Raw genomic sequence first — 18,411 nt, forward strand, 5'->3', positions numbered from 1 at the left:
TAAAGTTGATCCTGATAGTTTTATATTTGATGAATTTTGTAACGATCGAATTTTAGGTCATAAATTGTGTCATAAAACTTACTATGGATATATTACAGCATGTTATTGATTTTATAACATTGTAATTGGTTACAAATGTATGGTGGGCCATACAAATACTATTTCGAGTAAAGTGGTCCTTTGCAAATGAAAATTAGAAAATCTATTGATATTCAATGATGTACAAATCATAAGGTTATGCATTTCTATACATATTATTTATATTTTATATATTTTCAGTATGTCACAGAGAAGATGGGCGGTGCCGAGGGCACGAAATTGGATTTGGACTTTGTGGAAATGGAAAGAGTAAGTATATATTATAATATCGAGATATTCGGAATAAACATGATTACTTACCTCGGCATTATTTGATGAATTTATCGAATACATCTCTTACTTCGAAATAAGACACAATTCTTTTTCGCAGATTTATCCATTTGTAAAAAAAATATGTTAAATGTGTTTTTGTTGTTTCTATAGTCTTATAAACATGTCCTATTACTGTTGCAATTGTGTTTGCTTATTTATCCAGAACATTTACTGATAAGAGCAAAATTAAAACATTCTGTCTTAAGCAGTTTTAGTTCCGAGTAGATGGGAAAATTTCTCTAAGAAATGAATATTTTATATACCGCCTACACTTGATTGTTGCGGGTTGGCGTGGCTTGGGCTATTAGCCTGCCGTTGAAAGAGAGCTTTTATACCGCAACGTGCACTAATGACTTGTTACTCAAGCGCAAAAACTTAAGTAAGACAATGGTTAATGGAAAATATCCGCGTAAAACCAAACCGTTGACGTTGACGTTCAACGTTGTACTCGATTAATATTAAAGAGCTTTACCAATTTATTTAGATACAAATATGGCACCTTAATCAGATTTTTACTAATATTATATGTCATTGTAGTAGTGAATTATGTCATAAATTATGCCAACCTGTACTAGGCAAGTATAGTGAATTGAAACCTAAAAGTATTATAGCCTTATCCCCATCCTAGGCCTGTAATCATCACAAACAAATTATTATAATGAATGTCCAACAGAAAACGGACGTGACATGCGAACTCGTAGAAGAATTGCAAACTAAAACAAAAGAGTTTCTCCAACCCAACCCGACGGCGAGAGCTAAGATGGCAGCTGTTAAAGGCATCAGTAAACTGAGCGGACAGGCGAAGAGTAACACATACCCGCAGCCGGAGGGGGTACTCGGCGATTGCATGTTACATTACGGCAAGAAGCTGGGCGAGGATACTATATTCTGTAAGTTATTGTACGTTATTGGAGGTTAGGACACAAAACTTTTGGTCCTGCGCCTGATCCCTATGGTTATATCGGGTTGGCGACTCACCGGACTATGAGTAAACCAATATAGTGTACCTGTGTATGCAACCTCGTGCATTACAATATCTCCTGCGTAGCTGGGGTCCGTTGAAATTAGAATTTGGGTAGGATGGACTTTTTATTGATTGAAGGTTAATGGCATAGACCGCACACACGACCAAGAGTCTGTTGTTAAATCAGTGCTGTCGTCCGTAAACACCTCAATACTAAAAGATCAGGAATGCACCGCCGACCCTATAGAAAAGAATAGGGATTTAATAAGGAAGAGTAGTCAGGTCAGAAAATTGATTAATATGTCTATGGCGTAAGTTTACGGTCTTGCAATATTTTTAACGAGTTATTGGCAAATTGGGGGTAAAGTGATCCACTGTACGTGATAGTAAGCGGAGTAGGGTCTAGTGAGAGTATGCCATGACGAGACATGATTATCCTTCGCCAGTCGACACAATACGTGAATTACTAGAGCAGGCTTTACACCTTCTGTGCGACGGTTACTATCCGGACGGATAAAAATATCGTAACACCAGCATTATTTGTAACATTTGCTTTATTGGTGGTACCAAATGAAACCCATTTGACGGTGAATAATCGCCGCTACCCTTGAATACTTATCAAATAGCCCAACATCTACCAAGTTATCGCCTCGTTCGTTTGATTGGGCCTTCGAGTATTGTTAGCTTTAATAACAGGTAATAACTTAAGCGTATTTTCACAGCACAATGCCTCATCGAGATGGGCGAAGCGTTGAAACAGATGGCCGACGTAAAGTATTCTCTAGACGACAATATCAAGCAAAGCTTCTTGGAACCTTTGCATCATTTGCAGACCAAAGATTTGAAAGAAGTTATGGTAAGTCATTATCGTATATTATTTATGTGCATTTTTCAATGAAACCGTATTATGACAAAAAATACAAATATATTTATGATGTACACAATATTAATATTTTTTTCAGCACCACCGAAAGAAATTACAGGGACGCAGACTGGACTTCGACTGCAAACGACGTAGGCAAGCTAAAGGTGATTGTATGTTATTTTGTACACTAACACTTTTTAATAGCGTTATTATTATTTTGCATTTTGATTTTTATTTCTTTAATTTATCAAACAGGCCCTGGTAGGGCAAGCCCTTACATGAGCCCAAGTCACGGTGCTTCTAGACAGGGTATGTTAAATAAACAGGAATATTAATGGCTGATTCCTGCAGCGATCTTAACCGCTACCATCGATCCATAGCGAAAATGGACCAATCAGAATCAAGTTTGCTTGACATGCTTACAGATGAGTTTTTTTAATGGTTTATCATTACCAATAACGCTTAGTTAGCGGTTGGGATGGTTTATGAGAATCGTAAGACGCTAACAATATCCCATAGGAGGCTAACAATTACATTCAAGTGTTTATAATGTATGCTCGTTTCTTACATGGTTTTGTTCCTGCGTTGCACCTGCGGCCTTTTGTCATCTGTTCCTTCATTACCTGAGTATTGTTTTCGGCGTTTGGTCTGTATGCTTTATTTTTATTTGGCCTCTTTTGTGCGTGTGCGTTGTTGTGCGTGTGCGTCGGTGCGTGTGCGTCGTGCGTGCGTGCGTGTGAGCGTGCGTGTGTACATCAGGTGCTCACATTCCAGATGATGAGATCCGCCAGGCGGAAGAGAAGTTCGCTGAGTCCTTGCAGCTGGCTCAAGTCGGAATGTTCAACCTGCTTGATAGTGATGTGAGTATTTCCGATTTTTTTTTAGGATTAAATAATGTGATTCGTGTTCTAATATTGAAGTCGTCTATTTAACCTCAAGTCAAACTTTGCAGTAATTTGACCTTTTTATTAGAAAACTTCATGTGCAAGGTAGTACAAATACACAATATTTAAATATAAATAGACGTTTTATATTCTATCCCGCGATCTTGTAAACTTAACAGTGGTTAAGCTGTATCAATACAGTACAGCAAGCCTTCATAATGATGACCACTATTGAGAGACGCAAGACCTATCGTTAGTCCACTTAATTTTTAATTATTCTGTACCTCTAACATTAGATGTGATTTGGTCACTTTGCTACGGCAGAATGAAAAAATATATATCTATGCTGATGAATTGGTATTCAAGACGTCTTTGAAATTAACGAAAAAATTATAACTAAAATAAAACTTACTAAGAATAACATTTTAAGTACTATTCTACTTGCAGGTAGAGCAAGTGGCGCAGCTGAGTTTCTTCGCGGAGGGTCTGCTCGAGTACCACCAGCAATGCACGGAGATCCTGAAAGGACTCGTGTCCACTCTCATGGAGAAGTAAGTAGAAAATGATATTATTTAGTTCAATACAATTCTATAACATTAATAGCATTGTTACGTCAGCACAAGTGGATTATTTTCACTATTGTTAAGGGCTAGGACTAGATCTATGTTAGATCAGTGCTACTAGATATTCCGAGCTTCACTACTCTCATAAAATTTGTACTACTGCGGCATGGATTAGAGGAGCTACAGTGGCGGTGTGTTACTGCCGAATAGTTTGTCACTAACGGCTGTTAAACTTACTTTAATATTCCAGGAAAGAAGAAGCAGTGAGTCGTCCAAAGATGGAGTTCGTACCGAAGACCCTAGCCGACCTCCACATCGAGGGCATCCATGACTTGAACCATGGTAGGCGGTACGGTTCCACCCAGAGCCTCTCCCGTCCCCGCCAGCACATTCCCCCCTCCTCCTCCGTCGGCGACCTCAGCACTACCGACCCGTTCAAGGCGTGGGAGGCACAGAGCAAGCCCCAAACCAGGCCCGCGCCCGGGTTCAAACCCCACCCGGCGCCACGCTCACAGCTCAATGGAAGGGATCCGTGGACAGGTGATTCGGGTTTTATTTGCTGGGTGTTTTCTTTTTCTGTACGGTTTGGTTATGGATTGCAAGGGGATCAGTTTCACAGGCAATATCTTTTTATTTCCTTTTTTTTTTAAAACAGTCCAGGCCCACGCGTAATCGAATAACGTTAGTAAAATTATAATTATGTTCTTTTTTTAATTTGTAAATGTCAATAAGAAAGTGTTATAACGAAAATAAAAAAATCTTGTAATAATTCAATTAATATCTAACATTCAAAATTATTAATTTAAAAAAATAATAAATGCATTCCATAGTCAAATTGCAGCGTTTCATGTGTTCACAATACAAAGGTGCGTCCATAAAGCACGCTTCACACTGGTTACACAGCACTTGGTGGTGGACGGGTGGTGGTAACAACACTCATTCTAATTAACAGTCATCCAAACGCACTCACAACAAATCAACTGAGGTTTCAATTAACTCGATATTTACATATAAATCTGGCATTTGCCTTGAGGCATAAATTCACAAAATGTTTTTTTAAATCTCGATTTAATCCCAGCTTAGATTTTTTCACGTATGAAGTCTAAGTCCTAAAGTATGCTCTAAATGTGATTAATCGAATGTAAACTCTTACTAAAATGTATCTGATGTGATTTATCTTCCAAAGAAACCTTATTCCTTTTGTAAATAAACTGAAGGGTATTAGATGATTTCTAGTATTTTGTACACTTGTAAAAAGAAATGTGTCTAAAAGTTAGGCTTTTAACGGGTGTTCTTGTGTTTGTAAGCAGCAATAGGTGTTACTAATACGAATTTCAAATTTACTAAGTTTGTAAGTATGTGAATAGATAATTAATGTATTTTAATTTTAGCTTGTTATATTTTGTTTTAACCAGAATTGTCACATGCACTGTTGCAAAGTCGGTGGTGCGAACTGTACAGAAATTATTTACAGGTTGCCGAACATCCTTGTCCCCTCCCCTTTCTATCCTAATACGTCAGATTGATTATTTATGTCAATATAAATACTACCTGCAAAGAAGTAACGAAAGAAATTACCTAAAAATATTTTGTTTACAAAAGTATTGTTAATAGTCCATAAATTACGATAGCTAAAAAATATATGAACACAATGTAACCTCGAATTGAAATGTCATTGAATTCAATTAAAATCGATCCACGTTATTTATGGACGAGCCCCAAACGTTCATTCTTTGCATGTAGTATTTTCTAAATGTTATCTTTATTACGTATCAAAATTGTATGTAATAATATTGTGACCTTCCTTTTTCTTCTGTAGTTGATATTCGGTGTTATTTATTTACTTTGGAAATGTTCGATGTTTAACCTTTTACAGACGACCATTAGAATCGACATGCACATAACATTCCACACAGTTGTTAGTGTAGGTGACAGGCGTAAATAATAACGTATACGTATTTTATTTGTGTTGTCTATTAAAAATTTGTTTTCTCCAGAAAATTGCCTAAATATTGAGTTAGGTAGTTAAAAATGTGTGATATTTTCATAGTATGTTTCCGTTTTTTATTATGTAAATTTAATTTATAGGGTTTGTCTGTATTTAGAATTGAATATTATAAATCATAATACAAAGTTGGGATTACAAGTTTGTGATATAATTGATCTTACGATTAAGTATGAAAATGGCAAATTTTATATTGTTTTAAAGTCATAGTCGGGTATCCAGTTGCAGAGAACTACAACATTTAAAAACATTGAAATTGGACCCTCATTAATTCGTTCCAGGTATCCGTGACACCAAATATAAAAAAATATATATATAATACTACGTAATAATGCGATTAGAACGTGTAGATCCAAAAATATGCCGTTACGGCGTCAGTAGAAATAGATGTGTGTATGTCTGAGTTTGGGTTGTTTGTTGTTTGCTTCGCGGATAAGGCGGCTCGCACGCCGGCTCCCCGGAGCACAAGCCGCCCTCCAACTTGGAACTGTTCCCGGGCTCGGGCAGCGCCGGCCAGCGCTCCAACAACGGTAACACACCACACACTCACAGCCACGTTCTAACGCACTTACTAAAAATGTGTGCTGATGGAAGTTTACGTAACGAGTTTATTAATATTTATATTTCAATAATAACTAGACAAATTAAAGTATGATGTAAATCGTTAATTCACAATACGAACCCGTTTTACACTCGTACAATCAACACCGTAGTGTACACGACCTATGTATCTTTCTTCACTTCGTTTTGTTTCTCCGTGTTTTTGTGTGTTGTGTGATGTCGCCTTCATTGATTTCAAGCGTTTCATCATTTCGTTTGTCATACGCTGTGCATGTATGTGTCAAGAATCAGTCACGAATTCTTTATTAAATAGCTTGGCTTTTATGAACAGTTCCATAAGCGGTCCAGAAAGAGTAGACTTTACAAGGTTATAGTTTGAAATATTTGTTTACTTATATAGTTCATTAATAGGTATATTAAAAACATATAATCCATTATATTAATTCTAATTTTTCTGGACTAAATTTGTTCATCAACGATTTAATGTTATCATTGACAGAGAATTTAGAATTAAACGGAAAATATAACGTGAAAAGTCAATCGTTTTAGAATGATCGAACGCTTTAAAAATTCAATGTTTTTCGTAAAACAATAAAACTGTAATGGTGCAGATAAACGATGCGTGATGGCCTACCATGAATCACACATGGTCTACCCCATAAGCTGTCGTCTTAAAATTATGGTTGCGACAAACCCCGCGTGTTGCCAGCAACTAGTCTGAAACTAGATTTGAATAAAAGCGCGTCAAAACGAACCGTATTCATTTCGGTGATTCGAGTTTCTAATGTGGGTACTTTAATAACGACTTTGTAGCATGGGAAATTAATGCGAATTGCACTCGCGACGAATGTGTCGAACTTGTAAGCCGACTAATAATCGGGTATATCCAGATTACTCGTGCTATCACGCCTTGTTTAAATAAGCCATTAATATTGGTACATTCCGCAAATCATCTCATACAATTTTTGTTTTTACGTGTCCGTTTGATGTTTTAGTTAGTTTTATTAGTTTAGATGATACAGTAAATACTACACATAATATGCAATGTTTTATTATAGCGATTTCACATAAACATTGTCAATTTTTTTTTAGTCAATTGGCACTTTGATGTATAAACATTTTGATTGTCGATTATCATTAAATAATAATTATTCGCATATCAAATGTAATCATGATAATATCTGAATTCAAAAGGTATGTTTTGTAAACAATACAGCACATACAATATAAAGTTGAGATGCCGCAAAATAGTGGCTGAAGACTTGAAAAATTTCTCTCAATACTTAACCTGTAACTGTGTAGTATTTACTGTACCTGCATATTATTATAGACCTAATCTACTAAAGCATTTAATTGTGCAGCATCGCCCCTGCCGTCGCCGGTTAAGTCTCCTGCGCGAACACCGATGGTGCCAAACAAGGCGCCATGTTGCACCGCACTCTATGATTTCGAACCAGAGAATCAGGGCGAATTGGGATTCAAGGTTAGTATAACTGATTATTCAGTCTTTCTATAACTGATTATTTATGAAATATATTTCCAATATTCCCTATCCGTCTATTTTGATTAATTTCGTTGCGGGTAAACTAGTGCTTCCATAGACGGTTTCATAAACTGCGTGCCCCTGTCGATTCTGGCTTACAGTAGTGGCAGTGGTGGCTGTGAAGGCGGTATAGTCTCGTATTCATAGTAACACTGTGATAAAGCTCAGTTGAACTTCTAATTTCCCTCAGCAATGTTTTACCCAAAATCTATTGGGATCTTTTGTAATCTATTGGCTTACATGTGTTACAATTCTTCTATACACTTTGGTCGAATTTATACATACGCGCCCACCCCCATTGTTCATCCGTGCCTGTTTTCTGTAATAACACACATACATACACACATCATCACGCATTTAATCCCGAAGAGATATGCAGAGGCGCAATCAGGGCACCCACTTTTCGCCAAATGTGTTTCGTCCCATGATGTGATAGGGGCGAGCCTATCGCCATATCGGGCTCAAATTTCAGACTCCGGGCTGATACTGAACAGAAAAAGCCAAATATCACTTTACCCGACCCGGAATTCGAACCCAGGACCTCAAAGCGCTGTCGTACCGCGCATGCACTACAAGTACGACACCGAGCCAGTCAGTCTGTATTAACGTATTATTTAAATTTCAGGAGAACGACGTGATCACCCTGATCAGCAAAGTGGACGAGAACTGGTTCGAGGGCTCTCTGAACGGCAAGTCCGGCTACTTCCCGATCAGCTACGTGCAAGTGACCGTGCCGTTACCGAACATGTAATCCCGCACCACACGTCACTCGACCATCCCACGGTGTAACACCACTTATTCATACACCAAATGCACTTACGCACAATCGCATTATTGAAAACGATTGCTGAATAATATAAGACGTAATACTGTTTTTTGTCTAAGGATATTGATGTCGATATAATTAGTATTTTGCTTTCGTTAATGTTAATTATTGTGACTTGAATTCTGACTTGTTTTATCTAAGACATCGTACAGTGCTCAATATGATTCGAACATAAATACAGTAGTGTTACACCCTCCCATCCAAAACATCTCGTATGTGTTACGCAGTATTATGTAGAAGTTTATGTGTTTGAATCTATTACTGTGTCAAAAGCTCAATGTAAGAGTAATAATAAATATTTTTATCCCTTTATCCGTAACTTAAAAATTATAAAATGAATTTATTATGAATACAGATTTCGATATTTTATAAATCGTCTTCCGATTTATTTTAAATACTCAATTTTTTCTCGCAGCATGGACGTTGTTTTTGTACAACTTTATATTAGTGAGTTCGTTATTTTTATACCAAAGACGGCAACACATACACATACAAGGCATGAATTAAAAATGATTATATCGATTTTAATTGTATTTTTTTAATTAATTTCGGTAATATCATCTGTGCTGCGATTTTTATTCGCATATTCTATAAGTTTCATGAAATTATAGTTTTTATTCTATTAATGCGGAAAGACATAATTTTAGAATTATTTGATAGATTTATTATTGTAAATCAAGTTGCCATTTTACATTATGACTAATTTAGAAAGTTATGAATTGGGTTAGTTGGGAGCAAATAGCTATTAATTTTGTATTAATTTAGTTAGTATTGGTTTAGCATTTTATGACACACCACTTCTCCAGTTACCCGAGAAACGACGTGTGACGCATACGTGACGTCTGACGTCTAAACGCGTCACTGAATTGTATTTAGATACAAGAGTTTGCGCTTGTTCGCGTCGCTTCAAACACGCGTGTGATGAGGTACTAGAGAGGTCAACTAGATCTCTCCAATTACAGACCTATGTAAAATTTCTAAATGTGGAAACTTGCAAGTAACGGTCCATTAGCCTACAAAATACATACATCAATTGACATGTATAAAATGTTAAATCTTTTATATCTGCTTAAATATAGTTGATTAGAGATTACTGCATATGCACAATAAACGAAATCATTAATGATTCTGATGACTAATTGCCTTTACGTACAGACATTAGTCTACTATTAAAAATTAGTCGTCATATATTTACAAATTTATTGTATAATATCCATCAATGATTACACAATTAAATTATTAATGTTTGCTTGGTTTTGCCGTGTTTACATACTTATTAAGCAAGTTTTCACGATTAGAAAAAGTAAAATGAAGAAACGCTACTACTAGGATCGCATAAGAGGATCGGTGTCTCCAGGCAGCGTTACAGTGAAGTGATATTTTGAACCAAGTGTGTATATTAGTTAATTGCATATATATTTTTCTAGATATTCTGCAATGTGTATAGTTATTTCTGTATTGTATGTGTTGATTCGATCGTTTATCACCCCCAATCAAAAGGGACAAGACATAATATTTATTAGGATTACGATGTAACTAGTTAAAGTATGAGATTAGATTTTATAGTTATATCTTGCGGGTAATAATTTATCTGAATGGTGAATGTATACAATGTAACGTATATTATCCGTATATAGTTTGGTGGTTAAAGGTGTCAGAATTGTTAAAATCTTGCCAGGACACGTGGCGTCTCTGTTTGATGTATATGGCAGGTTAATAGTATTCGTATTGTAATGTCATTTTGATAACCGTAATTATAATGTTTTCCGTACAGCTATCCGTGTTGAAATTTACAATAGGTAAAATATGTTTATTTCCATAATTATGTTAAGTATTCATGTTTTTGCATAATAATAATTAAGTTATTTACCGAGACCTTGCATTTTATATTTCAATGCATGATTTATACCAAAAATATGAATTCGTTGTAATAACAAAGGCCTCCGTTTGTTAGTAATCATTTTGTGTGTACTCAAATGTGCACTCGGTAGCTAAGATTTGAATCGTCGTCATGTTTCATGTGGTCTAATATTGATGTTGCAGTAATTATGAACATTATTTCATATAAAATCATCGCATCTTCGTCTTAATGTAAACGGACCCCATTGTATCACGTTTCTGGCATACAAAAGACAATACCTAGATCTAATGTTAGTTGTATGTAAGTTCATAAATTAATTGTTCTATCTTCAAGTGTCTCTTAATGTAAGTATTTTGAGAAAATAATCCTAAATGTTACGATGGTGTATAGTTCAATGTGGTGCGTTCTCACTTCTGCAGTACGGACTCGCGCCGTCGAGGAACACTCCACACCTCACTGTGCACGTTCATTCTAAATCGATCGTGAACAATGTGTATCGTTGGATTTTACTGTTGTTGTGTTTAATTCTAATTGCTTCATATATCTGTAATATCTTGTTGGAAGAGTGGAGCCCGTCTATTAGTGACTTCTTGAATGTTAACGTTGCTTTACTATGTGTAAATGGTTATTGAGGAGAGCAATTTGCTTGTTCAAACATTATCGAGACGTTACTCCTAGAGGCGTCAAGAGACAAGCGAAGCTAATTAAAGTTGTATAACACGCCAGTGTAGTATATACCTTATTGATACTAAGATATAATGAATGTATTGGCTCTGATAATGTTTACTGATGGTGCGAATACATGTCGGTTACAACGTATTTCTCGTTCATGTTACTGTAATCTTAAATACTGTAATTTCATAGATTAACTTGACGATTTACCAAATGTAATGCAAATATTATTGATTTGTATTAAAATTTATCCCAAAACTTATTGCTCGTTTTCGCCTCCTAATAAAATGTTAATTAAACATTGGATGTTTTATTTCTATAACAAAGGGCTATCCAACACAAAAAGATTTTTTCAGTTTGGACTGGTAGTTCCAGAGATTAGCGCGTTCAAACAAACAAACAAATTCTTCAGCTTTATATAATAGTATTGATGTGGGCTTGAAAATGTTAACTTCACCTACAACCTTAATTTGTCTGTAATAGATCAATAGCTAAGTAAGTAATCACCACTCTGATTCACCATTGACAAGGTATTACTTGCGGCTTCGCCCCCGTTAATAGCCGTTCCCGCTAAAAAAAAGTACCTCAACCACTGCATATCCATAGCGCCAACTACACGATCCCAGCGCTATCTATTCAAATTGTATTATTTCCTATGGGAGCGAGTCACCGGCATATAAAGTAGCCTGAGTTAATTCACGATAATAATATGTTCTAAGTCTGCCATATTTCGTCCAAATCCTTTCAGATGTTTCTGAGTTTACTTTTAACTTACGTCCAAAAAATTTCACAAACTGCTATTTACAATAGCAATATGTATTATAGTAAAATAAAATAATATTAGTAAAACTCTATTAAGTAGGATTGGTAATATAAAAAAATGGCAACTACGGCAAATTGCGAAAAATAACTGACCCCCAGAAGCAAACGTCCCAAAAAATACAAAGGACTACAAAAAGAAATGATAACCTACTAATAATACCACCGAAATTCATGTAAAGTAGGTTGCAAAAACTTAATCATACTAACATTTCCAGTGTTCCTATAACTTAGCTACGTATATACTTATACTGTTAAGTATATCAAGAAGTTTTCAAAAATGAAGTCATCTTCTAATTTAAAAGCTTTTGTAGGTTGGTACTGTTTGTGTTGGAAAAATAAATATGAAAATAATGTTATCCTTAAAATGTTTAGTGTCACTCTATACCTGATAAAACACCAGTTGGGCATAACTTTTTGTGTAAAATGAAGGCATAATAAAACAATTAGTCAGATAGAAGCTATTTATTGATAAAAGGCAAAATAATATTGCAAGCGTGGAGATTGTAACTGGAATGATGTGAAAATTAATTAATAGTTACAGTACATATTATTATGCAACTATTTTGAAATTGAACTTCTAATTTCCACCGCGAAGACGAAGCACCAGGTGAAGAGTAGACTCCTTCTGGATGTTGTAGTCGGAGAGGGTGCGGCCATCCTCGAGCTGTTTGCCGGCGAAGATCAATCGCTGCTGGTCTGGGGGAATGCCTTCTTTATCTTGGATCTTTGCCTTTACATTCTCAATGGTGTCAGAAGGCTCAACTTCAAGAGTAATAGTTTTGCCAGTAAGGGTCTTGACAAAGATCTGCATACCACCACGCAGACGGAGCACCAGGTGAAGAGTAGACTCCTTCTGGATGTTGTAGTCGGAAAGGGTGCGGCCATCCTCAAGCTGTTTGCCGGCGAAGATCAATCGCTGCTGGTCTGGGGAATGCCTTCTTTGTCTTGGATTTTTGCCTTTACATTCTCAATGGTGTCAGAAGGCTCAACTTCAAGAGTAATAGTTTTGCCAGTAAGGGTCTTGACAAAGATCTGCATACCACCACGCAGACGGAGCACCAGGTGAAGAGTAGACTCCTTCTGGATGTTGTAGTCGGAAAGGGTGCGGCCATCCTCAAGCTGTTTGCCAGCGAAGATCAATCGCTGCTGGTCTGGGGAATGCCTTCTTTGTCTTGGATCTTTGCCTTTACATTCTCAATGGTGTCAGAAGGCTCAACTTCAAGAGTAATAGTTTTGCCAGTAAGGGTCTTGACAAAGATCTGCATACCACCACGCAGACGGAGCACCAGGTGAAGAGTAGACTCCTTCTGGATGTTGTAGTCGGAAAGGGTGCGGCCATCCTCAAGCTGTTTGCCGGCGAAGATCAATCGCTGCTGGTCTGGGGGAATGCCTTCTTTGTCTTGGATTTTTGCCTTTACATTCTCAATGGTGTCAGAAGGCTCAACTTCAAGAGTAATAGTTTTGCCAGTAAGGGTCTTGACAAAGATCTGCATACCACCACGCAGACGGAGCACCAGGTGAAGAGTAGACTCCTTCTGGATGTTGTAGTCGGAAAGGGTGCGGCCATCCTCAAGCTGTTTGCCAGCGAAGATCAATCGCTGCTGGTCTGGGGAATGCCTTCTTTGTCTTGGATCTTTGCCTTTACATTCTCAATGGTGTCAGAAGGCTCAACTTCAAGAGTAATAGTTTTGCCAGTAAGGGTCTTGACAAAGATCTGCATACCACCACGCAGACGGAGCACCAGGTGAAGAGTTGACTCTTTCTGGATGTTGTAGTCTGAAAGGGTGCGGCCATCCTCAAGCTGTTTGCCGGCGAAGATCAATCGCTGCTGGTCTGGGGAATGCCCTCCTTGTCTTGGATCTTTGCCTTTACATTCTCAATGGTGTCAGAAGGCTCAACTTCAAGAGTAATAGTTTTGCCAGTAAGGGTCTTGACAAAGATCTGCATACCACCACGCAGACGGAGCACCAGGTGAAGAGTTGACTCTTTCTGGATGTTGTAGTCTGAAAGGGTGCGGCCATCCTCAAGCTGTTTGCCGGCGAAGATCAATCGCTGCTGGTCTGGGGAATGCCTTCTTTGTCTTGGATCTTTGCCTTTACATTCTCAATGGTGTCAGAAGGCTCAACTTCAAGAGTAATAGTTTTGCCAGTAAGGGTCTTGACAAAGATCTGCATACCACCACGCAGACGGAGCACCAGGTGAAGAGTAGACTCCTTCTGGATGTTGTAGTCGGAAAGGGTGCGGCCATCCTCAAGCTGTTTGCCAGCGAAGATCAATCGCTGCTGGTCTGGGGGAATGCCTTCTTTGTCTTGGATCTTTGCCTTTACATTCTCAATGGTGTCAGAAGGCTCAACTTCAAGAGTAATAGTTTTGCCAGTAAGGGTCTTGACAAAGATCTGCATACCACCACGCAGACGGAGCACCAGGTGAAGAGTAGACTCCTTCTGGATGTTGTAGTCGGAAAGGGTGCGGCCATCCTCAAGCTGTTTGCCGGCGAAGATCAATCGCTGCTGGTCTGGGGAATGCCTTCTTTGTCTTGGATTTTTGCCTTTACATTCTCAATGGTGTCAGAAGGCTCAACTTCAAGAGTAATAGTTTTGCCAGTAAGGGTCTTGACAAAGATCTGCATACCACCACGCAGACGGAGCACCAGGTGAAGAGTAGACTCCTTCTGGATGTTGTAGTCGGAAAGGGTGCGGCCATCCTCAAGCTGTTTGCCAGCGAAGATCAATCGCTGCTGGTCTGGGGAATCCCTTCTTTGTCTTGGATCTTTGCCTTTACATTCTCAATGGTGTCAGAAGGCTCAACTTCAAGAGTAATAGTTTTGCCAGTAAGGGTCTTGACAAAGATCTGCATACCACCACGCAGACGGAGCACCAGGTGAAGAGTTGACTCTTTCTGGATGTTGTAGTCTGAAAGGGTGCGGCCATCCTCAAGCTGTTTGCCGGCGAAGATCAATCGCTGCTGGTCTGGGGAATGCCTTCTTTGTCTTGGATCTTTGCCTTTACATTCTCAATGGTGTCAGAAGGCTCAACTTCAAGAGTAATAGTTTTGCCAGTAAGGGTCTTGACAAAGATCTGCATACCACCACGCAGACGGAGCACCAGGTGAAGAGTTGACTCTTTCTGGATGTTGTAGTCTGAAAGGGTGCGGCCATCCTCAAGCTGTTTGCCGGCGAAGATCAATCGCTGCTGGTCTGGGGGAATGCCTTCTTTGTCTTGGATCTTTGCCTTTACATTCTCAATGGTGTCAGAAGGCTCAACTTCAAGAGTAATAGTTTTGCCAGTAAGGGTCTTGACAAAGATCTGCATACCACCACGCAGACGGAGCACCAGGTGAAGAGTAGACTCCTTCTGGATGTTGTAGTCGGAAAGGGTGCGGCCATCCTCAAGCTGTTTGCCAGCGAAGATCAATCGCTGCTGGTCTGGGGGAATGCCTTCTTTGTCTTGGATCTTTGCCTTTACATTCTCAATGGTGTCAGAAGGCTCAACTTCAAGAGTAATAGTTTTGCCAGTAAGGGTCTTGACAAAGATCTGCATACCACCACGCAGACGGAGCACCAGGTGAAGAGTTGACTCTTTCTGGATGTTGTAGTCTGAAAGGGTGCGGCCATCCTCAAGCTGTTTGCCGGCGAAGATCAATCGCTGCTGGTCTGGGGGAATGCCTTCTTTGTCTTGGATCTTTGCCTTTACATTCTCAATGGTGTCAGAAGGCTCAACTTCAAGAGTAATAGTTTTGCCAGTAAGGGTCTTGACAAAGATCTGCATACCACCACGCAGACGGAGCACCAGGTGAAGAGTTGACTCTTTCTGGATGTTGTAGTCTGAAAGGGTGCGGCCATCCTCAAGCTGTTTGCCGGCGAAGATCAATCGCTGCTGGTCTGGGGGAATGCCTTCTTTGTCTTGGATCTTTGCCTTTACATTCTCAATAGTGTCAGATGGTTCCACTTCCAGTGTAATTGTTTTTCCAGTGAGAGTTTTAACGAAGATCTGCATACCACCACGCAGACGAAGTACCAAGTGCAGGGTGGATTCCTTTTGAATGTTGTAATCAGAAAGGGTGCGGCCATCCTCGAGCTGTTTGCCGGCGAAGATCAATCGCTGCTGGTCTGGGGGAATACCCTCCTTGTCTTGGATCTTAGCCTTTACATTTTCAATAGTGTCAGATGGTTCCACTTCCAGTGTAATTGTTTTTCCAGTGAGAGTTTTAACGAAGATCTGCATACCACCACGAAGACGGAGCACCAGGTGAAGAGTTGATTCCTTTTGTATGTTGTAATCAGAAAGGGTGCGGCCATCCTCGAGCTGTTTGCCGGCGAAGATCAATCGCTGCTGGTCTGGGGGAATGCCCTCCTTGTCTTGGATCTTAGCCTTTACATTCTCAATAGTGTCAGATGGTTCCACTTCCAGTGTAATAGTTTTTCCAGTGAGAGTTTTAACGAAGATCTGCATACCACCACGCAGACGAAGTACCAAGTGCAGGGTGGATTCCTTTTGAATGTTGTAATCAGAAAGGGTGCGGCCATCCTCAAGCTGTTTGCCGGCAAAGATCAATCGCTGCTGGTCTGGGGGAATGCCTTCTTTGTCTTGGATCTTTGCCTTAACATTCTCGATAGTGTCTGAAGGCTCAACCTCAAGGGTGATGGTTTTACCTGTGAGGGTTTTGACAAAGATCTGCATACCACCACGAAGACGGAGCACCAGGTGAAGAGTTGACTCCTTCTGGATGTTGTAGTCGGAAAGGGTACGGCCATCCTCAAGCTGTTTGCCGGCGAAGATCAAACGCTGTTGGTCTGGGGGAATGCCTTCTTTGTCTTGGATCTTGGCCTTTACATTTTCAATAGTGTCTGAAGGCTCAACCTCAAGGGTGATTGTTTTGCCAGTAAGGGTCTTGACAAAGATCTGCATACCACCGCGCAGACGGAGCACCAGGTGAAGAGTTGACTCCTTCTGGATGTTATAATCTGAGAGGGTGCGGCCGTCTTCTAATTGCTTTCCAGCAAAGATCAGTCGCTGCTGATCTGGGGGAATACCTTCCTTATCTTGAATTTTAGCTTTGACGTTCTCAATAGTGTCTGACGGCTCAACTTCGAGAGTGATGGTTTTACCAGTCAAGGTTTTTACGAAAATCTGCATCTTATCTGGAATAGATCAAAAAATGCTTTTTATGGTTAAAGTATTAACTGTAAATTTGGTTCCTAATGGTCATGAAGTTATACTGCGAATGTAAGACAAAGAACAAAGAAAGTTCGCGATCACAAAATGGCGTCGGTGCTCAGTTGTGTAAATCTATAGGCGAAAAAAAAAACTAAGTGCACCAAATAGACTCAAATATAATTAAAAAGAATGTTGATATGAAAACTATATTGTAGGAAGGAATATAAACTCACCAATATATTTTCTTATCGGCAATAATTAAAAATATACAATCTAATAAAACGCAACACGTCTAATGCTAGTCAATACTCTTGAATTGAATGACAAATAAAAATTTGCATGTTACCAATTTCCAAATATATTTACCGCTTGGTAGGTTGAGAAACCCCCAAAAATGGGAAAATTACTTAGAAGACCCTAAAAAAATCTTCTGATTTTTCAAATATATGTATTTGGGTATCATAGAAACTTAAAATTGTAGGTTTTACATCAAATATTAAGGAAATTCAACTATATAAATGAACAAAGACCTACAATAAATTATTTATTTAATCTCACTCGATCATTAGGTTAATAAGTAAATTGAATCGAATAACTAAATAAAAAAACAAAAAGATCCTTATAAGAGTCCTAAAATGTTACGGTCTAAAAAAATCCCATTTCATTCATTCCCTCCCACTCCCCCTAAATTTAGAGGGAAAACCCCTAAGTTTGGAACCCTGTTAACAAAATTCAAACAGACATTCAGCATTCTGCGTTCATCGTTGAACTAGTGATGTTTGTAATTGATCATTACATTATTAGTCGATTCAAACTATTTATTTTTAATATGACGTGATGGTCATATTTAATTCTGATTTTAACTTAATATATCGATATTATATAAGTGTACAATATATATAGATATATTTTTCATTTACCCATCCTGATATTGGATCAAGTTCTTGTAAGATAGGTATTATATTTATTGATACCTATGTCACTAGAACATTAATATTTTTGAGTGCCTAGTGATGTTCAAAGTCGTCTGTTCTCACAATAAATAAATGGTTTGTATGTTAGTTTCAGTCAAAAATAATTATTCTGGTCTTTATAAAACCAGTAAACATTGTTTTTCTACAAAATATGAATTGGTATGAAAATGTTTTTTTGACAATGATAAATAAACCATCAGATAGACTAGGTTCTATGAATAGTGCTCTTGGCGATACCTCAAGGTCCATTTAATATGACGAAATTTTAAAGGCAGAAATATCCATGATTATTAATTATTTTTAC

At 38.3% G+C, this 18,411-nt stretch overlaps 2 protein-coding genes across 10 annotated transcripts in view; one reads left to right on the forward strand and one right to left on the reverse strand.

Annotated features, from left to right (window-relative positions):
* Positions 1-11,454, forward strand: part of LOC115440065 (endophilin-A) — a 53,608-nt gene extending 42,154 nt beyond the window's left edge. Inside the window, exons 3-13 of one of the 9 annotated variants that reach the window (XM_030164216.2) lie at positions 280-348; positions 1,085-1,301; positions 2,098-2,231; positions 2,338-2,410; positions 2,496-2,549; positions 3,000-3,100; positions 3,572-3,675; positions 3,938-4,029; positions 6,130-6,222; positions 7,615-7,736; positions 8,422-11,454. In XM_030164216.2, the coding sequence (XP_030020076.1) occupies positions 280-348; positions 1,085-1,301; positions 2,098-2,231; positions 2,338-2,410; positions 2,496-2,549; positions 3,000-3,100; positions 3,572-3,675; positions 3,938-4,029; positions 6,130-6,222; positions 7,615-7,736; positions 8,422-8,547 (1,185 nt within the window). In that variant the 3' untranslated portion in view covers positions 8,548-11,454. Of the gene's footprint in view, positions 1-279; positions 349-1,084; positions 1,302-2,097; positions 2,232-2,337; positions 2,411-2,495; positions 2,550-2,999; positions 3,101-3,571; positions 3,676-3,937; positions 4,228-6,129; positions 6,223-7,614; positions 7,737-8,421 lie in introns of all 9 variants that reach the window. The other 8 variants (XM_030164208.2, XM_030164217.2, XM_030164210.2 and 5 more) reach the window with 8 other exon arrangements.
* A 970-nt stretch (positions 11,455-12,424) lies between these two features.
* Positions 12,425-17,503, reverse strand: LOC115440119 (polyubiquitin-A). The gene is given in 11 exon segments (XM_030164298.2): positions 12,425-12,592; positions 12,594-12,907; positions 12,910-13,134; positions 13,137-13,589; positions 13,592-13,816; positions 13,819-14,043; positions 14,046-14,495; positions 14,498-14,725; positions 14,728-14,952; positions 14,955-17,117; positions 17,367-17,503. Coding segments are annotated over 10 exon segments (4,560 nt in total). The 5' UTR covers positions 17,113-17,117; positions 17,367-17,503; the 3' UTR covers positions 12,425-12,535.
* Between the last annotated feature and the right edge of the window lie 908 nt (positions 17,504-18,411).

Source organism: Manduca sexta, chromosome 8, assembly GCF_014839805.1.
Source record: "Manduca sexta isolate Smith_Timp_Sample1 chromosome 8, JHU_Msex_v1.0, whole genome shotgun sequence".
Taxonomy (NCBI): Eukaryota; Metazoa; Arthropoda; class Insecta; order Lepidoptera; family Sphingidae; genus Manduca; species Manduca sexta.